Source organism: Macaca fascicularis, chromosome 14 (genome assembly GCF_037993035.2).
Source record: "Macaca fascicularis isolate 582-1 chromosome 14, T2T-MFA8v1.1".
NCBI classification, from domain to species: domain Eukaryota; kingdom Metazoa; phylum Chordata; class Mammalia; order Primates; family Cercopithecidae; genus Macaca; species Macaca fascicularis.
Genome location: NC_088388.1, coordinates 8,774,041 through 8,796,134, shown reverse-complemented (window position 1 = coordinate 8,796,134; position 22,094 = coordinate 8,774,041). Strand labels below are relative to the sequence as shown.

Here is a 22,094-nt window from a genome sequence, read left to right as displayed (position 1 = left end):
TTTGGGAGCTCACAACCCGCGGGTGGGAGGGAGGCGCGGCAGAGGCAGAGCGGTGTGAAGTTGCGGCACCTCGGGCTTTCCCGGAGGCCAGGCGTGAGAATCCGCGGCGATGAAGGTTGATGGGGTCCCAGGGACCCGTATTCCCCGCTTAGTCTATGAAGACCACCGGCTCTCCCCACAGCACTAGCGGTCTTTACAGTTATCTGTTAAAGGTTTCTTCTTAGGAAACTGGGGACCCACACCGCTGGGACTGGGAACCAAACCCAGGTGTCAAGCCCACCGGAAGAAGTCAGCACGTTCGGAGACAGTGGGTACTCAGCCCCGCATACGACACCCCACAACCTCCTGAAAAGAGGCGAAGCCGCACACCGAGGTGTGTGGTGCCTCCTGGAGATGCAGCCCAGCTGGCAGTCCTGGCACTCTGACACCCCGTTAAACCAAGTAGCCGTCACGCACCGGGCTCCTGTTCATTCACACACCTTGCAGAGCAGCGGGAGGGAGCAAACTGACCTGTTGCCCCAGGGCAGCTGACACCTGCAGAGGCTCATTACCATGCAGGGCGGGTGGGTAAGCGATAAAGGCTCTAATCTAGGGGTTCACAGAGCCGCTAACGCCCCAGGCAGGCTTTCCTGGGGAGGGAGAGTAAACATACACACAGAAATGACACGTTTTCCCCATCCATGATAGCTCATCCCATTTAGTAAGGCACGGCAAAATCAGCCAGGCTTTCTGCTAAATGCTTTCTGAGGTTCGTGCTCTCAGTGATTCCGTAAAAGGCGGAACTATAATTATCCCCATTTAATAGACATTGAAACTGATGCTCAGAGTGTTAGCGCTTTGCCCAAGGTCACACTTGGTTGGAAGTCAGTTGTGAATCTGCAGCTACTTGTCGGGGTTTGGGATTATCTTCCCACTCGACAGCAGTCAGGTTCTGAGGTTGGGCCCCCGAGGTTAGTCCTGACTCGATGCCTTCCTGCTCTGGTTAAGACGTGGGTGGCTGCACCATGGAGTAGAGGAGAGCTGGTCCTTGCCCAGATTCACAGTATGACTCTGAGCAAGTCCCTTCCCCTTTCTGGGTCTCAGTTTTCCCAGCCCGTGAAAGGGGGCCAGCAGTACATACCTCCCAGGGCTGCGAGCAGGAAGGGAGGCGGCCCGGGTAGCGCTCTCTAGGGTGGCACGAAGTTGCTGGTTGCCCTCTCTCGGGGTCCACGCAGCCTCTGCGCGCCCCGAGCGGGCACTGCGGTCGGGTGACACTCCCTCCACGTCCCCCCCGCCCCCCCCCCGGCCCCCGCTCCTGCTCTCTCTCCCGGGTCGCTGCGCGAGGCCCCGGAAGCCGGGTCGCCCCGCCCCCCGCGCTCCTGCCCCGGCCCCCGCCCCGCGCCGGAGCCCCGCCCGCCTTCCGACGGGGGGTGCGGCTCCAGGAAACGGCGCGCTCCCAGCTCCGCGCTCGGCCACCCGACGCGCCCCAGACGACCCCGCCGATTCAGCCAGACCACCCGGCGGGCCCCAGCGGCGGCAGCGGAGAGTGCAGTCCCCGGTCGGAGTCTGGGACACCTCCGCACGGACGGGGCGGGCGGCGCGGACAGGCCATGGGGACCCGGGCCGGGCCAGCAGTGGCGGGCCAGCGGGAGCCCCGGGCCTGAGAAGTGGGCGGCGGGGCGGCGGGGGCCATGACCTCGGTGTGGAAGCGCCTGCAGCGCGTGGGCAAGCGGGCGGCCAAGTTCCAGTTCGTGGCCTGTTACCACGAGCTGGTGTTGGAGTGCACCAAGAAATGGTGAGTGGGAGGGAGGCCAGGGGTCTCCTCCGAACTGGGACCTCATCCAGCCCTTTGAGTCTGAGAGGATTCTGCCCCCCAGCCCAATGACCAAATGGGCCCCCACCCCAGCTTGGGCCCTGTTTCTGTTCCCAGGCTTGGAGATTCAGAAGTGCCCTTGCAATTTGTGGGACCCCTGGAGTTGGGGGTGTGGGCAGCCTTCCCTGCGCGGGGGTCAGGACTTTCAGGCCTGAGGTTCTGCCTGTGTCCACTCCTTCCTCAGCTGCGGTCAGGGTTGGGGGAGGGAGGCCGCGTGTCTTGTGCCAGAAAGGTGATTCAGGGTGGCATTGGAAAAGGGATGAAGTTTTGAGGTCTGCAGGTGGCTAGGGCTGGGGCAGGAACCTCCCTGACCTTACTTAGTCCAGCTAAGAACAGAGATGTTGCCCCCTCCTCCCCTGTCATCTTGTTGAGCCAGAAGCAGCCCTCCAACTCCTGCCTCTTCAGCTAGAGTGCTGGGAGGCTGGAAACATCTCCACAATGTCCTTAAAAGGGGAAACTGAGTGCTGGGAGGAATGAGGAGGGAGGCGGGGAGCAGCTTAAAGGGGCCTGAGGACCTAGGAGGTTGTGTGTCCGGGATGAGAGGGTTGTGGAGGGCAAGGTGGGAGGGTGAGGGGTGATTCACGAGAGGGTGCAGGCCCCAGCCCGGACTACCAGCAGGCTCAGGGGCATCTCGTTCACATGCCGCCACCCATAGCTGCCCAGGCCCCTGCGTCACACCCTAAATATACGTGCTCGCTGGTGTCAGCTTCCCTTGGCTGGATTAGGGCACAGCTGTGGGGGCCTCACCCCCCAGATGGGGCTAAATTTAGGCTCCCCAGGGGAAGGGCTGGGGCAGGAAGGGACCATAGGGTCCAGGGGGAGGGGAGTGAGCAGGAGGCTGGGGTCCCTTGGGCAGCTGCCATATCCCTGGCCTTGCCCACACTGGGCCTGCTAGAGGGCTATTCATATCTTTCAGCAGAGCCCGGGAGAACTTGGGGGCTGGCACTTGAACTCTGGCCTCTGGCTCCTGCTCCAGCATCCTGCGGGAGGCCAGGGAAACGCTGGACACAGCAGGCTGAGGGTGCCGGCAGTGTCAACGCAGCTGAGTCACAGGCGGCTGTGGGTAGGGCCTCCTGGGCTGCTTAGCCTGGAGCCCAGGCCGGGAAGCTGCCCCTGCCTAGGTTGCAGCTTCCCAGGAGGGCGTGCGCAGCCTGAGTCAGGCTGCCCAGCCAAGCCCCGCCCTCCCTAGGCACCCCCTGTCCACTTCCCCTTTCTGGGAAGGCCCCTTAGTTACCCTTGCTCTGCCATCGCCAGCAATCTGGGCTTGGGGAAGGGAACTTGGCTCAGGGCTGGAGGGCTCTAGGCTCAACCATGTAACCTTGTTTGGCTCCAAATCTGTCTGGGCCTCAGCATCCTCAGGGTTAACAGAGAGCCAGTTATCCTGGCTTGGCCCCTAGAGGAACAGTGAGCTGGGCAAACCCAAGCGTCTGGCATGGGGCTGGGTACAGGCAAGGCAAGATTGTGTGCTGCCCTCGGCCGGATTGTCCCCTCAAGCATCACCCCTCCTGGGCAGCAGTTGAACATCTAACCCAAAGGGGCCTTCTGCCCCCAGGCCCAGCCCTGAGTCCACTCAGTGCCTGAGAATGGGCCCTGCGTGGCCATCTCTGTCCTCTTGCTTTGCCTCTGCCTCTCCTCTGACCTGGCATATGTGCTGTTCAGTTTAGATGTCACCCCTGGAAGTCTTCCCTGATTGCCCCCCAGGCTCCACTGTCAACATCTCGCTGAAAACTGATCCTCCTTGGGACCCCTGGGCCCAGCAAAGGGCTGGACATGGCGGGCGAGGGATGGCAGTGTTGGTTAATGACAAGCTGATTCTCTACTGCCTCTCTGGCCTCATCCCCAACTCTCTGCCCCTCTCTCTGACGTCACCCTCCAGCCGCAGACCCTTGGACTTGCCATTCCCTCTTTCTCCAGATCCTCACACAGCCCATCCCCCTGCCACTCATGTCTCTGCTCAGACACCCAACCTCAAGGAGACCCCCAAGGGGTTCCCTCACATCACCCTGAAGTTCGCTTGTTAATTTCTTTCTTGACTGGTAGTCTACCCCCACCTCCATTGTCCTCATCGGAAAGGTCTTGCCCCCCTTTTGCCCGCCTCTGTCCCCAAAACTGGGCTGGGTTTATGGTGGACGCTCCACAAACATCTTTGCGCGAAGGGACTTCTTTTATCCCTCGTCTTTGTCTCTCCCTGTGTCGGAGTCTGCGTGTGTACACAACGCTCAAGTGCGCATCTGTGTCTGGCATCTCTTACCGGGTCCTTGTGTTTCTGTGTGTCTTGGTCTCTGAATGTGCCTGTCCCTGTCTCTTGCTGTCTTTCCTCATAGTCCCTGCCTGCCCACACTGTCTGGGCCTTTGCCCTTCTGCTGTGGCCCCACCCTGCCTTAGCAGCTCCACCCTGCACCCTGTGGCCCCAGATAAAGGGCTGCCCAGGCCCTCTCCTGGAGGAGGGAGAGGTGGGCAGAAGGAAGCCCACCCTGAGGGAGCTGGGGGAGGAGGAGAAAGAGGAGATGGGGAGGCGGGTGAGCCTGACCAGGCAGCCCACTCTCTTTCCCCCTCCCCCTCCCCCTCCCCCAGGCAGCCAGATAAGCTGGTGGTGGTGTGGACCCGGCGGAACCGACGCATCTGCTCCAAGGTGGGGAAGGATGGCAACTGGGGATCCAGGTTAGGGATGGGGGCCAGTGGGAAGCTGATGGGGGCTGATGGGGGAGTGGAGTCAGGTTCAAGTTCAGATCAGAATCCACAGAGGAGAGAGGAAGATGGTGTCAAGGTTGATGATAGGGTGGGTGTGGGAGGGAAGAGTTAAGATCGGGGCAGGACTCAGATTGCCCCTTGTAGGCCCACAGCTGGCAGCCGGGCATCCAGAACCCATACCGGGGCACCGTGGTGTGGATGGTACCTGAGAATGTGGACATCTCCGTGACCCTCTACAGGGTGAGTCTCTAGCCCTCCAGCATGAATGGCAACAGGGCAGGCAATTGCAACACGGGCAGTCACCCGGGTCTCCTGGTAGGTTGTTCATCCAGATAGAAGAGGATGCGGGGGGTGAGGCCAAGAATTAGGGGGGCCTGCTCAGCATGACTGGCCCAGGAGGTCTCCTTGGAGGAGGCAGCATTTACCCAACACATGCAGCATGAGAGGCAGCTGGGACCAGAACCTGGGGTGCATCCCAGGAGGAGGTAGCAGCATGTGTAAAAGCCACCACCGCACGCACCTGTAATCCCAGCTACTTGGGAGGGTAAGGCACGAGAATTGCTTGAACCTGGGAGGCAGAGGTTGCAGAGAGCCAAGATCGCACCCTAGCCTGGACGACAGAGCAAGACTCCGTCTCAAAAAAAAAAAAAGGCCACCACCACCAAGCACCTGAGCCAGCACAGGCTCTGCTCCCTTTGCTGCCGCCCCAGCAGCCGTGTACTCACCAGCACTCCTTCCCAGGACCCCCACGTGGACCAGTATGAGGCCAAAGAGTGGACATTTATTATTGAAAATGTGAGTGTCTGGAGTGGGCTTGGGTCTGGAATCTTGGGGACCCTGGGACAGCACTGATGCTCCTTCCCCTGGTCTCTCCTCTGGCCCACAGGAGTCTAAGGGGCAGCGGAAGGTGCTGGCCACGGCCGAGGTGGACCTGGCCCGCCATGCAGGGCCCGTGCCTGCCCAAGTCCCGCTGAGGCTGCGGCTGAAGCCCAAGTCAGTGAAGGTGGTGCAGGCTGAGCTGAGCCTCACTCTTTCCGGGGTGTTGCTGCGGGAGGGCCGTGCCACGTGAGTGCCTACCTGCCCTCCTTGACCCTGGCCTGTGACCTCTAACCCCCACCCTCACCTTTAACCTCTGCCCCCCAGGGACGATGACATGCAGAGTCTTGCAAGCCTCATGAGTGTGAAGCCTAGTGATGTGGGCAACTTGGATGATTTTGCTGAGAGTGATGAAGACGAGGCTCATGGCCCAGGAGCCCCCGAGGCCCGGGCTCAAGTCACCCAGCCAGGTGGGCTCACAGCCCGCTGTGGATCCAGACTGCCAAGACCTGGGGAGGGAGGGTTTCCCGGGCCAGCAGCCACTTGCTGTGCCCGCCGTGTGATGGGAACTCATAACTGCCCAGGCAGTCCCAACCAACCCGGCAGCCTCAATCGTCCCAACCTGGCTGCTGGTTCCGTGATGGCCTTAGTCTTCAACTGAGTCCTGGAGGATGGGTTCCCAATGTCTCCCTGGGCTCCTGGGTCCTCTTCTCATCCCTGTGTGGTGCTTGCCAGGCCCGTACCTGACCCAGGACAGCTGGCTCAGAAGCCCCGCTCCTGATCCCTCACCACCAGCCCTCCTGGGCCAGCTGGGGCTTCCTCATCCCTCCCCGCTGCTTGTCCAGGCTTTTTCTCTGTCCACTATTGTGGTTCTCTCTCTCTTTCTCTCCACATCTGTGGGCCTGTCTCTTCTCGCAGGCCGGGGCGGTGCCCTGAGGCCGGGGCGTTTCCCAGGTAGGCCCTGCACCGTAGTTGGGGGAGGGGGTCAGGCCTGCAGGGCCCTGCCCTGGGCTGACTCTGCCCTTCTGCCCTCTCCTACCACCCCCAGATCCCTCTCGAGAGCTGAAGACGCTTTGTGAGGAGGAGGAGGAAGGTCAAGGACGACCCCGGCAGACAGGTGAGACCCAGGCTGGGGTTGGGGGTGGAGACCGGACCCCAGGTCACTGGGCCCAGGCCACAGCATCCCCCACTTTCTTCTCAGTTGCCAGCCCTTCTAATGCTGAGGATACCAGCCCAGCCCCTGTGAGTGCTCCTGCACCCCCAGCCAGAGCCTCCCGAGGCCAGGGGCCAGAACGAGCTACTGAAGCCGGGGGCCAGGTGGGCCCTGAGGCCCCAAGGCCCCCGGAAACCTCACCAGAGATGAGGTGAGCTTTGGAACCAGCCCCACCCCCATTACCCCCTGATAGGAGCCGCAGTCCTCACCCCACCAACCTGCCTCTCCAGGGCCCCAACAGTCTGAGGGGTGGGGGATGGTGCTGAGATTTGGGGCCACAGCAGCCCCCCAACTCCCCCTCCTGCTTTCTTCTCAGGTCTTCAAGGCAGCCAGGCCAGGACACGGCCCCAACCCCAGCCCCTCGGCTCCGGAAAGGCTCTGATGCCCTCCGGCCCCCAGTCCCCCAAGGGGAAGATGAGGTTCCCAAAGCCTCAGGGGCTCCTCCAGCAGGATTGGGCTCTGCTAGGGAGAACCAGGCCCAGGCATGCCCTCAGGAAGGGACAGAAGCCCATGGAGCTAGGCTGGGCCTGAGCATTGAGGATAAAGGCTCTGGAGACCCTTTTGGAGGGCAGAGAGTCAAGGCTGAAGAGATGGGCACTGGGGATAGTCCAGAGGCCAGTGGGGTGGACACTGAGCCCAGGTCAGGAGGCAGAGAGGCAAACACTAAGAGGTCAGGAGTCAGAGCTGGGGAGGCTGAAGAGAGTTCAGCAGTTTGTCAAGTGGATGCTGAGCACAGGTCAAAGGTGAGACATGTGGACACTAAGGGACCAGAGGCAACAGGGTTGATGCCTGAGGCAAGATGCAGGGGGACCCCTGAGGCTCCTCCAAGGGGCTCTCAGGGGAGGGTGGGAGTCAGGACGATGGATCAGACTGTAGGGTACTCTGGGCAACTTGGTGACCTGAAGGGGGCCAGGGCTGCTGCAGGCCAGGAGAGAGAGGGTGTAGAAGTGAGGGGCGGAGCCCCTGGTATTGAGGGGACAGGCCTGGAGCAGGGTCCCTCTGTTGGAGCAGTAAGCACCAGGCCCCAGGTGAGCAGCTGGCAGGGGGCCGTGTTATCACCTGCCCAGGGGGCAATATCCAGGGGTCTGGGAGGCTGGGAGGCAGAAGCTGGGGCTTCAGGGGTCCTGGAAACAGAGACTGAGGTGGTAGGGTTGGAGGTGCCGGGAACCCGGGAGAAAGAAGTTGAGGGGTCAGGGTTCCCAGAGACTAGGACACTAGAAATTGAGATACTGGGGGCCTTGGAGATAGAAGCAGCAAGATCAAGGGTCCTGGAGTCAGAGCGTGCTGGGACAGGACAGTGTGAGGGACTGGAGACCCAGGAAACAGAGGTGGGGGCCATAGAGACCCCAGGGACTGAGACTGGGGCGGCAGAATCTGAGGTACTGGGGGCTCAGAAAACAGAGGCTGGGGCTTCAGGAGTCTTGCAGACAAGAACTAAGATAGCAGAGACTGAGGCACTGGGGACCCAGGAGACAGCTAGGGATTTGGGGCCACTGAAGGTAGAAGATACGATAGCAGAATCTGAGATGCTGGGGACCCAGGAGACAGCTAGGGATTTGGGGCCACTGAAGGTAGAAGATACGATAGCAGAATCTGAGATGCTGGGGACCCAGGAGACAGAGGTGGAAGCTTCTAGGGTACCAGAGACAGAGGCTAAGAGGACAGAGGCTAAAATATTAGGGACCCAGGAGGTAACAGCTAGGGATTCAGGGGTCCCAGAGATAGAAGCTGAGATAGCAGAGTCTGATATATTGGTAGTCCAGGAGATAGAGGTGGGGCTTTTGGGGGTTCCGGGAATAGAGACTGGGACAGCAGAAGGTGCGATATTGGGGACCCAAGAGATAGCATCTAGGGATTCAGGGGTTCCAGGGATAGAAGCTGATATAACAGGGATTCAGGGGAAAGAGGTTGGGGGTTCAGAGGTTCCAGAGATAGAGACTGGGACAGTAGAAACTGAGATATTGGGGACCCGAGAGATAGCATCTAGGAGTTCGGGGGTCCCAGGGCTAGAATCTGAGGTAGCTGGGGCCCAGGAGACAGAGGTGGGGGGTTCAGGGATCTCAGAGGCAGAGGCTGGAATGGCAGAGGCCCAAGTACTGATGACTCAAAAGACAGAAATTATAGTTCCAGAGGCTGAGAAGGAAGGGGCTCAGACTTCGGGGGTCCAGGAAGCAGAGACTGAAGTTGGGAGTGCTCTCAAATATGAGGCTTTAAGGGCCCCAGTCACTCAGCCAAGAGTTTTAGGATCCCAGGAAGCAAAAGCAGAGATTTCAGGAGTACAAGGGTCAGAGAGTCGAGTTCTGAGAGTCCAGGAGGAAGAGGCTGGGGTTTGGAGGATGTCAGAGGGAAAATCTGGGGCTTGGGGGGCCCAGGAAGCAGGGATGAAGGTTTTAGAGTCTCCAGAGAACGAATCTGGTACTTTTAAGGCCCAGGAAGCGGAGGCTGGGGTCTTGGGAAATAAGCAGGGGAAAGAAGCTGAGGGAAGCCTCGCAGAGGCCAGCCCACCCGAAGCACAGGTGGCCAGTGGGGCAGGGGCTGGCGCACCCAGGGCCTCTTCCCCAGAGAAGGCTGAAGAGGACAGGAGGCTGCTGGGCAGCCAGGTAGGGATGGGGGCCGCCGAGGGCCCAGTCTGCTGCTTCCCACTAACCTGGGGCTGAGCGAACGGCGGCTCTGCATGGACCCACCTGGTGGAATGGGATCGGGTGGGGTGCGGGGCTCAGCTTGAAGGAGCCCCCTCATCCCTTCCTTTCTCAGGATGCCCTGGTTCTCCTACCCCATCTTCCCTGGGCCGCATGGAGCTGGACACCTTTAAGCTGATTTTCTGGGCTGACCTTGAGGTCTGGCTGCTGATGACCTCTGATCTTGTCTGGGGGCCACTGACCTTTTAGGTGACCTTGGCAGATAACCCTGCATCTGGAAACCCTTTTACCTGGCCCCAAGGCTCTGGCCAGTGGTCTGTGGTGACCCCTGCAAGCTCAGAGATGGGGCTGTTTTGTGCCAGGCATGAGCTTCCCCAAGAGGCAGAGGGCACAGATCCCATTTATACATTCCCTAAGCCCACCCCTGTGTCCCCAGGCAACACCTGCCGTGGTCAGCTCCAGCCAGTCCCTGCTGGAGTGGTGCCAGGCAGTCACCGCTGGCTACCGTGGCGTCCGCATCACCAACTTCACCACATCCTGGCGCAACGGCTTGGCCTTCTGTGCCATCCTGCACCGATTCTACCCAGACAAGATGTGAGCTGCCAGAGGGGTGGGAATGGATGGGGGAGCCATCAGGGAGGGCAATGTGGACCCAGTCTCTGACCAGCACTCTCTCTGCAGTGATTATGCCTCCCTAGACCCACTCAACATCAAGCAGAACAACAAGCAGGTGAGATGGGATGGGGGGCTGCCTGGAGGGAAGGAGGGTCTAGAGAGCCAGGCTTTCAGTCTCAGATTTGGATAAGGTGGGCTGCTGGGCCCAGCAGTGGCTTCTGGAAGTTCTGCCACTTTTTACCCCTTTCGTCATTAAATTGTTTGTTTTCCTTATTTTTGTTTGTTTGTTTTAAAGCGTTTTTCCTCCCTTAGATGGTTTTTCCAAAACCACACTTTGGTAACGGGGTGGACGGTGTGCCGTTGCTAAGCAACGCGAGGGCGGGCCCTGTTGCTGGATTTCCCTTGTTAGGAGGGGGCGGTGTTGCTAGGCAAAGCCTGGGGTGCCAATCCCGGGGACCCCCTCCGCGGGGCGGCACTGCAGCGTTGCTGGGTGGCGCGGGCCACCGCCGCCACTGACCCCGAGCGCACCCTTCCCCCAGGCCTTCGATGGCTTCGCGGCTCTGGGCGTGTCGCGGCTGCTGGAGCCAGCGGACATGGTGCTGCTGTCGGTGCCCGACAAGCTCATCGTCATGACGTACCTATGCCAGATCCGCGCCTTCTGCACCGGGCAGGAGCTGCAGCTGGTACAGCTGGAGGGCGGCGGCGGCGCCGGCACGTACCGCGTGGGCAGCGCCCAGTCCAGCCCGCCCGACGACCTGGACGCCGGAGGCCTGGCGCAGCGGCTGCGCGGTCACGGGGCCGAGGCGCCCCAGGAGCCCAAGGAAGCCGAAGACCGCGCGGACGGGGCGGCCCCGGGGGCGGCCTCCAGGAACGCGGACACGGGCCGCGCCTGCAAGGACAGCGGGGCCGAGGTCCCCCGAGAGGCGCGACCCGCGGAGGTCCCGGTCGAGGGGCTGGTGAACGGGGCAGGGGCGCCGGGCGGTGGCGGCGTGAGGCTGCGACGGCCCTCGGTCAATGGGGAGCCCGGGCCGGTGCCCCCGCCCCGCGCGCACGGCTCCTTCTCCCACGTGCGCGACGCCGACCTGCTCAAGAAGAGGCGCTCAAGGCTGCGGAACAGCAGCTCCTTCTCGGTGGACGATCCAGACGCCGGAGCCGCGGGAGCTGCGGGAGCTGCGGCTGCAGTGAGTGTCAGGGCTCCTCCTTTCCTCCCCGGGAAGCTGGGCAGAGAACGGGGCGAGTCCCTAGGAGCCCCAAGGACAGAGCTGGCGCGAAGGTGACGGTTTCAGAGTGGCGGGGCTTGGCTGGACCCGGGAGGGGCTTTCTGATCAGAGGGACCCTGGTGCTGTGGAAGAGTCCTCTGGCGTGGTAGTGAGCTCCCTGTTAGGGGACGCATTCAAGCCCGCCAGGCAGGGTCCCGGGCTTTGCCGCCAGCCTGGGATAAGTGCTGAGGGTTTTTAGTGCTTGGCACTTGGTGTGGGGAATCACAGGCTGCAGTAGGAAGTTCCCGCAGGATCCACATTCCTGGCCCTCCGCCCAGCGCTTGGGAGACTGGAAGGTGGGTTTGGGCATTTCTTTCCCTGCAGGTGGCTCATCATCAACCAGCAGCCACCCTGCCCCGTAAGCTGGGTGCAGACTATCTGTACTCAAGAGGGATTCTCCAGGGCTTCCCAGCCCCAGGACTCTGGCATGCATCTTTAATCCCAGATGCTGGAGACCAGTCTCCTCTTTTCTTACAATGGAAGGTTGGAGATGGGAGATCCTGAGGGCCCATGTCCCTGCTGTCATCGCCTGTGGGTTGCAGGTCATCTCCTAGAGTGTCATGTCACTGTGCTGAAAGGGGCATGGTCCCAGAAAGAGCAGGGACTTGCTCAGTGACCCACAGCTGCTGGAGTCCAGGACATGGGTTTTCCAGCTGGGGTCCCAGCACTGCCCCATCCTGCCTGTGAACCAAGGGGCAGCTCTGCCAGGCTGCTGCAAACCTTCAGCTGTCCAGGAATGACCCCTGCGTTTGAAGGAAAGGAGTGAATTCATTGGGAAAGCTTTTCTGGAAGAAGCCACCATTTGAGCTAGGTGCTAGGTGGATAAGATGGCCAGGTTTTTCCCAGGTGAAAAATGAGTGGGGTTCTCAAATGGTGGGACCTGCATTAGCAAAAGCGTGGCAGCAGGAAAGTTCAGGTCTCGTTTAGGGAACTGCCAGCCATCTCCCAGAAGGTCCATAAGTGGCAATGAGGCTAGGCTGAGAGCAGGAGTCCTGGGTGTAGGGTCAGAGGCACAGCATTGAGCCTGTGAGTGAGAGACAGAGGGCACGGGTGATGCCCGCCTGTAGGAGATATGATACGCAGGAGTCAAGTGGATGAGGCCAGCTTTGGCCCATCTGTTGGCCTCTGGCCACAGCCCCATTAATGTGTGTCAGTGGTTCTTTAAATCTTAAAGGGGAGGTGCCAACCTATGCCCCTCTGGGTCCCAGTTCCAGCATCTGGCCTTTCCAAGTCAGGCCTTCCCTCAACTCTTGTCTCACAGGAGATGTCTGACCCATGGGGCTGGAGGGGACTCCTCCTTGGCCACCCCCATCCCTCATGCCCATTGTGTGCAGTGGGAGGTGGTCTGACCTGGCCCAGCCCTTGGGAGCTCCCAAAGTCTTGGTCTTCCTCGAGGAGGGGCCAGACATGAGGGTATTGAAAGAGGAATTTGAGGCCGGGTACCGTGGCTCATGCCTGTAATCCCAGCGCTTTGGGAGGCAAAGGCGGGCAGATCACGAGGTCAGGAGATCGAGACCATCCTGGCCAACATGGTGAAACCCTGTCTACTAAAATACAAAAAATTAGCTGGGCATGGTGGTACAGGCCTGTAGTCCCAGCTACTCAGGACGCTGAGGCAGGGGAATCATTTGAACCCCGGAGGCGGAGGTCTCAGTGAGCCGAGATCGTGCCACTGCACTCCAGCCTGGCGACAGAGCATGACTCTGTCTCAAAAAAAAAAAAAAGAGGAATTTGAGTTAGACATGAGGAAGCACTGAAATTCCCATGAGGCCTGGCATGAGGAAGCTCCGCTGCTGCTAAGGCTGGATTTCTCCACTCTCCTGCCTTTGCCTGTCCCGTCAGCTCAGCACTCTCTATGTGCCTGGCCTGCCCATGGGCTCTTACAGTGTGTATGAAAGCCTTTTGCAAGGTGGCATTGAGGCTCTCTGCAGATTGCTGTCAAAAAGAGGGGAGCGGTGTGTTTCCTTAGATTCCTTTCTAGAAGCCCTGCAGCTCCCAGGTCACACAGGGCTGGGCTTTCTCCCATTTTACATACAAGGACACAAACAATGGCCCCATGGGTGTGACTGGCCCCGAGGCACACAGCAAGTTGGTGGCCAAGCTCGGAAAAAAAGTTTTGGGTTAGACAACCCTGGGTCCTAGACCAGACCCTTTAGGAGCCTCATCTCTGACCCTCAGTTTCCTCATCTGTAAAGCGGGGAGGGTCATGGTCCCTGCCTCCCGGGGCTGTTGGGAGGATCCGGTGAGTCAATGCACATAAAGTGCTTTAAGTGCCGGGCACAGAAACACTTGGTAGATATGAGCTGTTGTTTTTAGTCAGTGTACCCCGGGTGTATTTTCTGGGCCCAGCTCTGTATGAGGGGGAGACATGGGAAACCAGCAGCTGTGATGGGGTGAGTGGGGGTTGGAGCTGTGATGGGAGAGGCCATGAGAGCAGCATCTGCCCAGCCTGGGGATCAGAGGAGGCTTCTGGAGACATGGAAGTCAGGGAGGGCGGTGGGAAGAGTGTGGGGGCCCCGGCAGGGGGTCTCTGGAGGAAGTAGGGCTGGGCTGGGTCATGGAGGTCACGTTGGTACCAGGCAGCCCAAGATGGAGGCTGACTCCAGGCTGAGAAAGCTATTTTGGGAACTGAAAGTCGGTCACTGTGGCCAGGGGGCCGAGTCTAGGCGTGGCTCAGGGTGGTAGGAACATTGAGGGTGGAGCTGCCTGAGGCTTTGGCATGAGACTGGGGGACTGAGGAGAGGTGTGAAACAGTTACACCTAAAAGGTGGGGGGGAGTGTCAGAGAGGCCTCGGTTTCAGCTTGAGTCAGCGGGCAGGCCATGATGGTGGCTGGTGGGAAGCCACCACTGCCCCAGGCCAGAGAGGATGGCCCCTGAGCCAGGGATGTCCAGGGCTGCCTCTCGGAGAGGTACAGGTGGGAGTGGACATGGGTGGCTCAACTACTGTCCCTGCCCCATGACCCTGACACAGGTCAGATGACCCAAACTTGGGGGGCCAGGTCAGGAGCAGTTGAGGGGCCAGGCTGTCAGCTGAGCCGCAAGTTGGGGACCCCCAGCACTAACAGTCCCAGCAAGTCACTAGGGGCGGGTAGGCACATGGGGTCAGCCCTGCCCTTCCAGGCTAAAATTTGGAGATCCAGCCAGCCTGGCTTGTCCTGTGTGTGTGAGCGTGCAGCAGCCGCTCCTGGGTGTGGGAACTGAAAATGCAGCAGGGCACCCCCTTTTGGCCAGGATGTGGAGGTGCTGGCTCGGGAGGGTCCGGGTCTGGGAAGCCCTGAGGACCGAAGGGGAGGGAGCCTGGGTGGGGCCTCTGCAGGAGGCAGGGCTGGGCTGGATCACACGGATGGGGCCATATCGAGTGAGTGCAATGGTCACTGCATGGGGCCCTGGCCATGATGGGAAGCCAGCACTAGCTGACAGAAGTCAGAAGTGGCCTGAGGGAGTTCCATGGAGGAGGAGTCGAGGCTGGGCGTGGTGGCTCACACCTGTAATCCTAGCACTTTAGGAGGCTGAAGTGGGCGGATCACCTGAGGTCAGGAGTTCGAGCCCAGCCCGGCCAACATGGTGAAGCTCCGTCTCTACTGAAAATACGAAAATCCCCGTGGCAGGTGGCTACTTGGGAAGCTGAGGCAGGAGAATCACCTGAACCAGGAGGTGGAGGTTGCAGTGAGCCATGATCCTGCCACTGCACTCCAGCCAGGGTTACAGAGCGAGACTCCGTCTCAAAAAAAAAAAAAAAAAAAAGAGAGTGGGGAGGAGAGGCCTGGGCTGGGCCCTTCAAAGGCTCTCACCCTGTGAGGCCGGAGCTCAGCCCAGCCCCAGGAGGGGAATTGGGAGGCTCGGAGCCTGGGCGTGGATGGGCCCAGGGCCACAGGGCCAGGAAGGATGAAGGCCGTGGCCTTTGCTTGAGGAGGCATTTTCCCTGGAAGGAGGTGGGCCCAGGGATTCTGTGCATGCAGGACTAGAGGAGGGGCAGGGTCGGGCAAGGGCTGGGGTCAAGGACCCCCCCTCCCCTCTGTGTGAGTGGCTCTGGCTGGCCCCAGGCCCAGGCTGGCGGGAAACCCCTCCCAGCCCTCACTGGCCCCTTCTTCCACAGGAAGGCCCGGCCCCTGACCCCAGCCCTGCCCCGGGCCCACCCACAGCCGCAGCCTCTCAGCAGCCCCCTGGTGAGTAGCAGGAGTGGTGACCATCTCAGTTCAGGCTGTTCACAAAGCCTGGACTGGGGACTTCCTGGGGATGGGTGGTGGTTAGGGGGTGCCTTATCATCATCTCTGTCTGCAGGTGGGAGTCCCCTCTCGGAGGAGCCACCCCCAAGCCCAGGGGAGGAGGCTGGGCTGGTAAGGAGGGCTAAGTGGGAGGAGCTGATGGTTGAGCACCTCCTATTCAGGGCCTGGGCTGAGTCCACCCTGTTCTCTGCCTTTTCCACCCCAGCAACGGTTCCAGGACACAAGTCAGTATGTGTGTGCAGAGCTGCAGGCCCTGGAACAGGAGCAGAGGCAGATAGATGGGCGGGCGTCTGAGGTGGAGACGCAGCTGAGGAGCCTTATGGAGTCAGGTGGGGCATGCATCTGGGGGTCCCTTCCCCAACACGTCACTAGGTCTGCCCGGCCCTGCAGCTGTTCCTGACCTTGGAAGCTGGGAAGAGGCACGGCTGGCGTCAGCGTTCCCATTTTACAGCCAGGCATGCTGAGGCCCTGAAGTGGCTTCCTTGAGGCACCCAGTTCTGGCTTCTGGGATGTCACAAGGGAGCAAACCCCCTCCCCCAACCCCCTACACTGATACCGGGGGCAGGGGGCAGGCCTGGTGACTGTCCCTGTCCAATGCAGGTGCCAACAAGCTGCAGGAGGAGGTGCTGATCCAGGAGTGGTTCACCCTGGTCAACAAGAAGAACGCTCTTATCCGGAGGCAGGACCAGCTGCAGCTGCTGTGAGTGCTGGCCCCGGGCCAGGAGAGCAGAGGGACTCTCAGCTACTTTGGTTAGGGTTCTTCACTACTTTCTTCTTCCTACAGAGATCTTTTTAACAAATGATTCCTCCTCCATCTGACTGTTTTTGTCCTAACCAATTTGCTGCTTAAAGTGTAATACTGGCTGGGTGCAGTGGCTCCCACCTGTAATCCCAGTACTTGGGGAGGCTGAGGCAGGCAGATCACCTGAGGTCAGGAGTTCAAGACCAGCCAACATGGTGAAACCCCATCTCTACTAAAAATACAAAAATTAGCCAAGTGTGGTGGCATGTGCCTGTAATCCCGGTAACTTGGAAGGCTGAGGCAGGAGAATCGCTTGAACCCGGGAGGTGGAGGTTGCAGTGAGCCGAGATCAGACCATTGCACTGGGCAACAGAGCGAGACTCTGCCTCAAAAAATAAAAATTAAAAAAAAATTAAGGATAAAACTCTTAAATTAGAACTATTTTTACTAATAAGAAAACCGGCTGGGTGCGGTGGCTCACGCCTGTAATCCCATCACTTTGGGAGGCCGAGGCGGGCAGATCACAAGGTCAGGAGATGGAGACCATCTGACTAACACAGTGAAACCCCGTCTTTACTAAAAATACAAAACATTAGCCCAGTGTGGTGGCGGGCGCCTGTAGTCCCAGTTAATGGGAAGGCTGAGGCAGGAGAATGGCGTGAACCCTCCCCGGGTTCAGAGACTGTAGTGAGTCGAGATCGGGCCACTGCACTCCAGCGTGGGCAACAGAGGGAGACTCCGTCTCAAAAAAAAAAGAAAGAAAAGAAAAAGAAAACCGAGGCCCAGGAAGTTGAGGGCTGAATTCCCCAGTGTGACCCTGTTCTTTTACAGTAAGGAAAACAGAAGCCCAGAGAGATATGATCTGGTTCCCATGTGGGGTCCAAAGCCACTCTGTGGCCATTGCCTTTGTCATCCTGCTGGGTGGGGACGGCTTTGCCTCCCTTTTGCGTTTGGGATCATTTTTAAGAATAACTGTAGCCAATACTTCCTGTTTATGAGTGTTCATGCAAATAATCCTTCAGGGGTCCTTCGGGGTGGGGGGGGCAACATAAACACCCAGCAATTGGAGAAAACACAAGAAAAGAGATAATGTGGTCTGGAGACTGGAGGATAGCTCTGCGGTCAGCCCTGCCCTCCCTGGGAACTGCTGGGGAGGTGGGATGGGGTCAGGGAGTGGCCAGAGCCCTGGGCACTCTCTCCCTATGCCGCTTTTCCTGACCTGCCACCCCCCTGCACCGTCCAGCATCGAGGAGCAGGACTTGGAGCGAAGGTTTGAGCTGCTGAGCCGAGAGCTGCGGGCCATGCTGGCCATCGAAGGTGGGACATGGGCTCAGGGGGCAGGAGGCAGGACCGAGCCGGGGTAGAGGCGGCACAGCGCCGGGCCCGCGCCTCCTGACGCTTAGCCGCTTCGACCCTCAGACTGGAAGAAAACGTCCGCACAGCAGCACCGAGAGCAGCTCCTGCTGGAGGAGCTGGTGTCGCTGGTGAACCAGCGTGACGAGCTGGTCCGGGACCTGGACCACAAGGAGCGGATGTGAGTGGCGCTGGGCGGCGCTGGGAGTTGGGAGGGTCCAGGACATGCTCCCGCAGAGGGTTGGTGTGGACCCCGCCCAACGCTGCACTGACTCGAACCCATTCCCCCCAGCGCCCTGGAGGAGGACGAGCGCCTGGAACGCGGCCTGGAACAGCGGCGCCGCAAGCTGAGCCGGCAGTTGAGCCGGCGGGAACGCTGCGTGCTGAGCTGAGGCCACCGGCCTGGGTGGTCCATAATTTCTCGCGACCCCGGCGTCCGCCGCTGCCCTGGGCCTGCGCTGCGGAGGACCCGGCCGTCCCGGATACCGCGCGCGTGTCCGCTAGGGGCCGCCGGCGCGCTTCCCGGGACGGGGCAGGGCGGATCCTCGACCCCACGGGCGGGGCGGCCGCCGTATTTATTTGTCACCGAGTGTGTGTGTGCGCTCGCGGCGGTGCGGGGTCCTCCCCGACGGCACGGCCGGGCCGGCAGCCTCGGGGAGAGGGATGCCTGGGCACTGCCGCCCCTCGCCGGCTTGCCCTCCTGTTCTCCAGAGCAATAAAGTTGGACGAGGCTACCCCAGCGCCGGCCTTTTCTCCGCTCCACCTGGGCTCTCAATAGGCGGAGGAGAGTGGGCCGAGGCTGAGGAGGGCGGCTCTGCCATCCTAAGCCGGTTGGTGCGGCTTCGAGGTTCCCAGGGCCAGCGGAGGCTGGACCTCGGCCTTCCCCAGATGGTGGCCGGGGGCTCAGGGAAGTCCCATTAGAAATACTTGAAAACAGCCGAAATGGTTGCTCATTTTATGATTAACACAGTATTCCCCGAGGCCTCCCGCCCACCCCCACCGCGGCCCCATCTCCTGATTCTTCCCCAGCCACTCTTGGCTGCTTCCTCCTTAGGTGCCGCCACCTTATGGGAGCTGAACTCGGTCACCTGACGCTTCAGCAAGCAGGGGCTTGTCCTGAAGCTGGGGCCGCGGGGGGCAGGGTGCTCAGAGCCAGTTCATCCTGCCCTAGGATGCCACCTTGGTTCTCAGCAGTCACAGGACTACCGGGCCTGAAGAACTTCCCCATGGCACGGACCTGTGGCAGCTCAGAGAAGGTCTCCACGGCCAGCAGCATGGCCAAGAGTCCTAGAAGCAAGTAACCTGGGGAGGAGAAGGTGCTGGGGCAGCGCCTGGGTGCTGGTGATACTCCCTGCCCACCTCCCAACACGGTGACCTGCCCTGGCAGCTGGCGCCACTCACCACCTCCCAGAGCTCTTCAACTACCCCTCCCACATCGTGCCCAGGAGTGGGGTCCCTCCACCTGCAAGGCCCAGTCCCCCCAATGATTTATGGGAGTCCTAGTCCAGGCTCCTCTTCCCCCTTCCCCCACACGCTCTTAGGTGGCTGGACTTACCAAGAAGTGCGAGCTGGCCCAGGTGGTAAATCACAGGGTGCAGGCTGCGGCCATGGCCGGGCAGCAGGTCCCCCAGGCCAATGGTGCTGAGCGAGCTGAAGCAGAAGTAGATGGCCCCCAGCAGGCTGCAGTCACCCTGAAGGCCCCACAGCACCAGCGCTGGCAGCAGCACAAAGCTGCTGGCCACCAGCAGGCCCAGTGCAACTGCCTGCAGCAGCGCAGCCCTGGCCGGCGACAGCTGCCAGTGGACCTACCCAGGCACCTGGGCGGCTGAGCGCAGGCAGCAGGCAGTGGCGCAGGGTGGCCACGAGAGCCAGGGAGGCTGGCAGCCCCAGGGCTGCATAGACCATGCAGAAGGTCTTTCCGCCTGGTGATAGTGGGGCCATGTGGCCATAACCTGGAGAAGAGACAGTCAGTGGACAGTGAGAGCTCTGAGTGCCGTGTCTGCTGGGGTCCCTGCCTACCCCAATACCGCCTTCTGCAGAAGGCTGCCCTCTGGTGGCCTTGAACTGGCCAGGTCCAGGTTCTAGCTAACTCTGCTCCTCCTTGGTCAGGGGATCCCTTACCCTCTCTGGGCCATTTTTCTTTTTTGGGAAATGAAAGGATGAAAGAAGACAGTTCCTCAAGCCTTTTGTAGCTGGGACAATTCTGAGAACTGCACTGCCCTTAACAGATACTCCTGATTCCACAGCTGGTGGAATATCATCCACTCTTTCCCCAAATGTGTGTCAAGTCCTGTGTGCCAGGCTTTGTGCTGGTATCTGAGTCAGCCCAGGCCCTGCCAGCTCTGGTGGGGGAGTTGGGCAGGAAAATCACGAAGGGCTGCAAAGAGGCAGCATGGAGGAGAGAGGGCATGTGCCAGGTGGGGAGGGGTGGAAGCGTGGGGTGTGCTGGGAGAACAGCATCAGCTAATGCAGAGCTGCAAACGCACATGCCTATTGGAGCCAGATGCGAGACAAACAGGAGTGGTGGGGACAGGGGTGCACTGCAGAGTGTGAGCTGTTTCCAAAGGGCAGGCCCCATTCTGCTCCTGTCAGGATGTTGCCTTGCAGGGATTCTGGCTCAGTGTGAGTAGGTTTCCTGATTTTCCAAAAGAAGTTGGAAATAGAGGCTGGGCACAGTGGCTCACACCTGTAATCCCAGCACTTTGGGAGGTTGAGGTGGGTGGATCGCTTGAGGTCAGGAGTTTGAGACCAGCCTGGCCAACATGGCAAAACCCCGTCTCTACTAGAAATACAAAAATTAGCCGGGCATGATGGTGCACGTCTGTAATCCCAGCTACTCAGAAGGCTGAGGCAGGAGAAGAACCCAGGAGGTGGAGGTTGCAGTGAGCCGAGATCGCACCACTGCACTCCAGCCTGGGTGACAGGGCCAGACTCTGTTTCAAAAAAAAAAAAAAAAAAAGTTGGAAATACAAGTTCCAATTCAAAAAATACTGAGACACTTTGTGGGGCAAAAAATACGAAAACCCAGGGCTGTGGGTCCTGTTGCTGCTTTTCCCTGGGCACGATTTCTCTGCAGAACTCCCTCATCCCAGTCTGTGCCCTCCTGCTCTGCGAGCATCTCATGCCAGCTTCCTCCTCTATCTCCCCTCACTCCTCCACCTGAGGCCATGGTCCTGATCTGTCCTTCCCAGGTTCCTTCTATTTGCTTCCATCTAAGAATCCATTCCACTGTCTTGTCTCCCCTACCTGGCCACAGGCTGTGGCATCTGGGCAGCTCTCCTGGGTCTCAAAGGGTGCCTGGGGTGGGACTGGGGAGGCCACACCCTTCCTGGCAGCTGAAGTGGAGGCACCAGTTGAGGTGTGTTGGTGGGGAGCCCCAGCTGTGATGTCGGGCCTCACAGCGCCTGGACTCCGTCTGGCTCTTTGGGGCTGAAGGAAGGGCTGCATGAACCCCAGGGACCCCAGGGAGCGATGGCCTCAAGAGCTGTGCCCCCCGACTTGGCTGCCAGGCTCTCTTACCTGTGGTGGTGAGGATGCTGGCAGTGAAGAGCAGGGCTGAGGGAAGGTCCCAGTTCCTGGCCTCTGAGCTGTTGCCCAGGCTGGAGACCCCATGGGCCTGGGTGGCCAGGGCAGTGCCCACCAGCTCTTCCAGTGCTCCAGGTGGCAGGCAGGCCCTATGCTCTGCCTGGAATGCTGCCAGTTCTGCCCTGAGCTCAGCCCGAAGCCTGCATGCAGGAGGCCCCTCCAGGGCCTGGAACAACACAGCCCCAAGCCCCAGGGTCAGTAAGTGGGCCACAACCAGGAGCCCATATCGGGCCCAGGGCCTTAGACACCCCATGGCAGGCTGCTGGGGTGCTGTGGGAGCTGGCGGCTCCACCTCAGGCACCTGGGAACGGCTGGGCAGGGCTGGCCCAGGAGGAGGTGCTCTGTGGGTAGCTGGGACCCGGCTGGGGTGGCTGGGGTGTGAACAGAGGGAGGTGAGCTGCCTCACCCCTCCCAGGTTCTGGAGGCAAGACATTTGCCCATTTCACAGCAGCTGGGACGGTGGGGATGGGTAGGTGGCTGCGGTGAGGGGAGGCGGTGGAGGAAGCTGAGGCCTAGACAGGACCTCACACTTATTCAAGGTCCTGCTCACTCAGGCACCCATACTGCATTCATTCATTCATTCAGCAAGTGCTTAGGGAAGAGGACAGGCACAGGTCCTTTCCTTCCTGGTGTTTACACAAGAAACCTCTTAGCAAAGAAACTGGCAACCTCTCGTCATGAGTTCCATGAAGGAAATGCCCTGGGTGATGGGAGAGCCTGTAGGGAGCGGGGGTTCTCTCACTGGGAAAGCTCCGCTAAGGAGGTGACATTTCAGCTGGGGAGTAAGAGGCCGGTGAAGGTAGGAATGAGCTTGGGGTGTGAGAGGAACAGAGGGCTGGCTGTGGCGGGGGAGAGTTGGGGGTGAAGGGGGGATAAGGACACATGACAAACGTGGTCCAGGGAGACCTACGCTGGGCTACTGTAGGCGTCCTGGATGGAGTGATTTTGGCCTGGGTAGTATGATGGGAGAGGAATGGTGGCAGCTGGGAAGGATCAGGTGAGGGCAGGGGTAGGAGGTAGGGAGAGGACTCCAGGGTGCCCAGAGTACCCGGGCAGATGATACCCTTGAGCCTGATTGCCAGTTCTTCCCGAGAACCCTTTG

The 22,094-nt window shown here is 60.2% G+C and overlaps 2 protein-coding genes and 1 long non-coding RNA gene across 18 annotated transcripts; 1 reads left to right on the top strand and 2 right to left on the bottom strand.

Annotated features, from left to right (window-relative positions):
• Positions 1–783: 783 nt before the first annotated feature.
• LOC102133689 (uncharacterized) lies at positions 784–1,239 on the bottom strand. The gene is made up of 2 exons (XR_283741.4): positions 1,121–1,239; positions 784–997 (listed from the first exon to the last, which is right to left on the bottom strand). It is a non-coding gene; the product is annotated as an uncharacterized lncRNA (long non-coding RNA).
• A 162-nt stretch (positions 1,240–1,401) lies between these two features.
• Positions 1,402–18,141, top strand: EHBP1L1 (EH domain binding protein 1 like 1). Of its 16 annotated transcripts, none has more exons than XM_015434462.3 (21): positions 1,402–1,774; positions 4,427–4,484; positions 4,688–4,783; positions 5,285–5,338; positions 5,430–5,608; positions 5,687–5,829; positions 6,278–6,313; positions 6,408–6,476; positions 6,561–6,723; positions 6,889–7,315; positions 8,999–9,172; positions 9,648–9,805; positions 9,893–9,941; positions 10,366–11,007; positions 15,183–15,252; positions 15,368–15,423; positions 15,518–15,641; positions 15,913–16,012; positions 17,298–17,371; positions 17,474–17,588; positions 17,700–18,141. In XM_015434462.3, the coding sequence occupies exons 1-21, from the start codon at positions 1,671–1,673 to the stop codon at positions 17,797–17,799; spliced, it is 2,991 nt and encodes a 996-aa protein (XP_015289948.3). In that variant the 5' UTR covers positions 1,402–1,670; the 3' UTR covers positions 17,800–18,141. The 16 variants fall into 16 exon arrangements, 15 of the variants coding, with proteins under 15 accessions (XP_015289948.3, XP_015289947.3, XP_065384019.1 ...); XM_015434461.3 differs by having other exon boundaries at positions 6,889–7,600; XM_065527947.1 differs by having other exon boundaries at positions 6,889–8,071; positions 8,144–9,172.
• A 208-nt stretch (positions 18,142–18,349) lies between these two features.
• Positions 18,350–21,315, bottom strand: KCNK7 (potassium two pore domain channel subfamily K member 7). The gene is given in 4 exon segments (XM_005577264.5): positions 18,350–18,709; positions 18,963–19,213; positions 19,215–19,359; positions 20,927–21,315. Coding segments are annotated over 4 exon segments (921 nt in total). The 5' UTR covers positions 21,246–21,315; the 3' UTR covers positions 18,350–18,503.
• Positions 21,316–22,094: the final 779 nt, after the last annotated feature.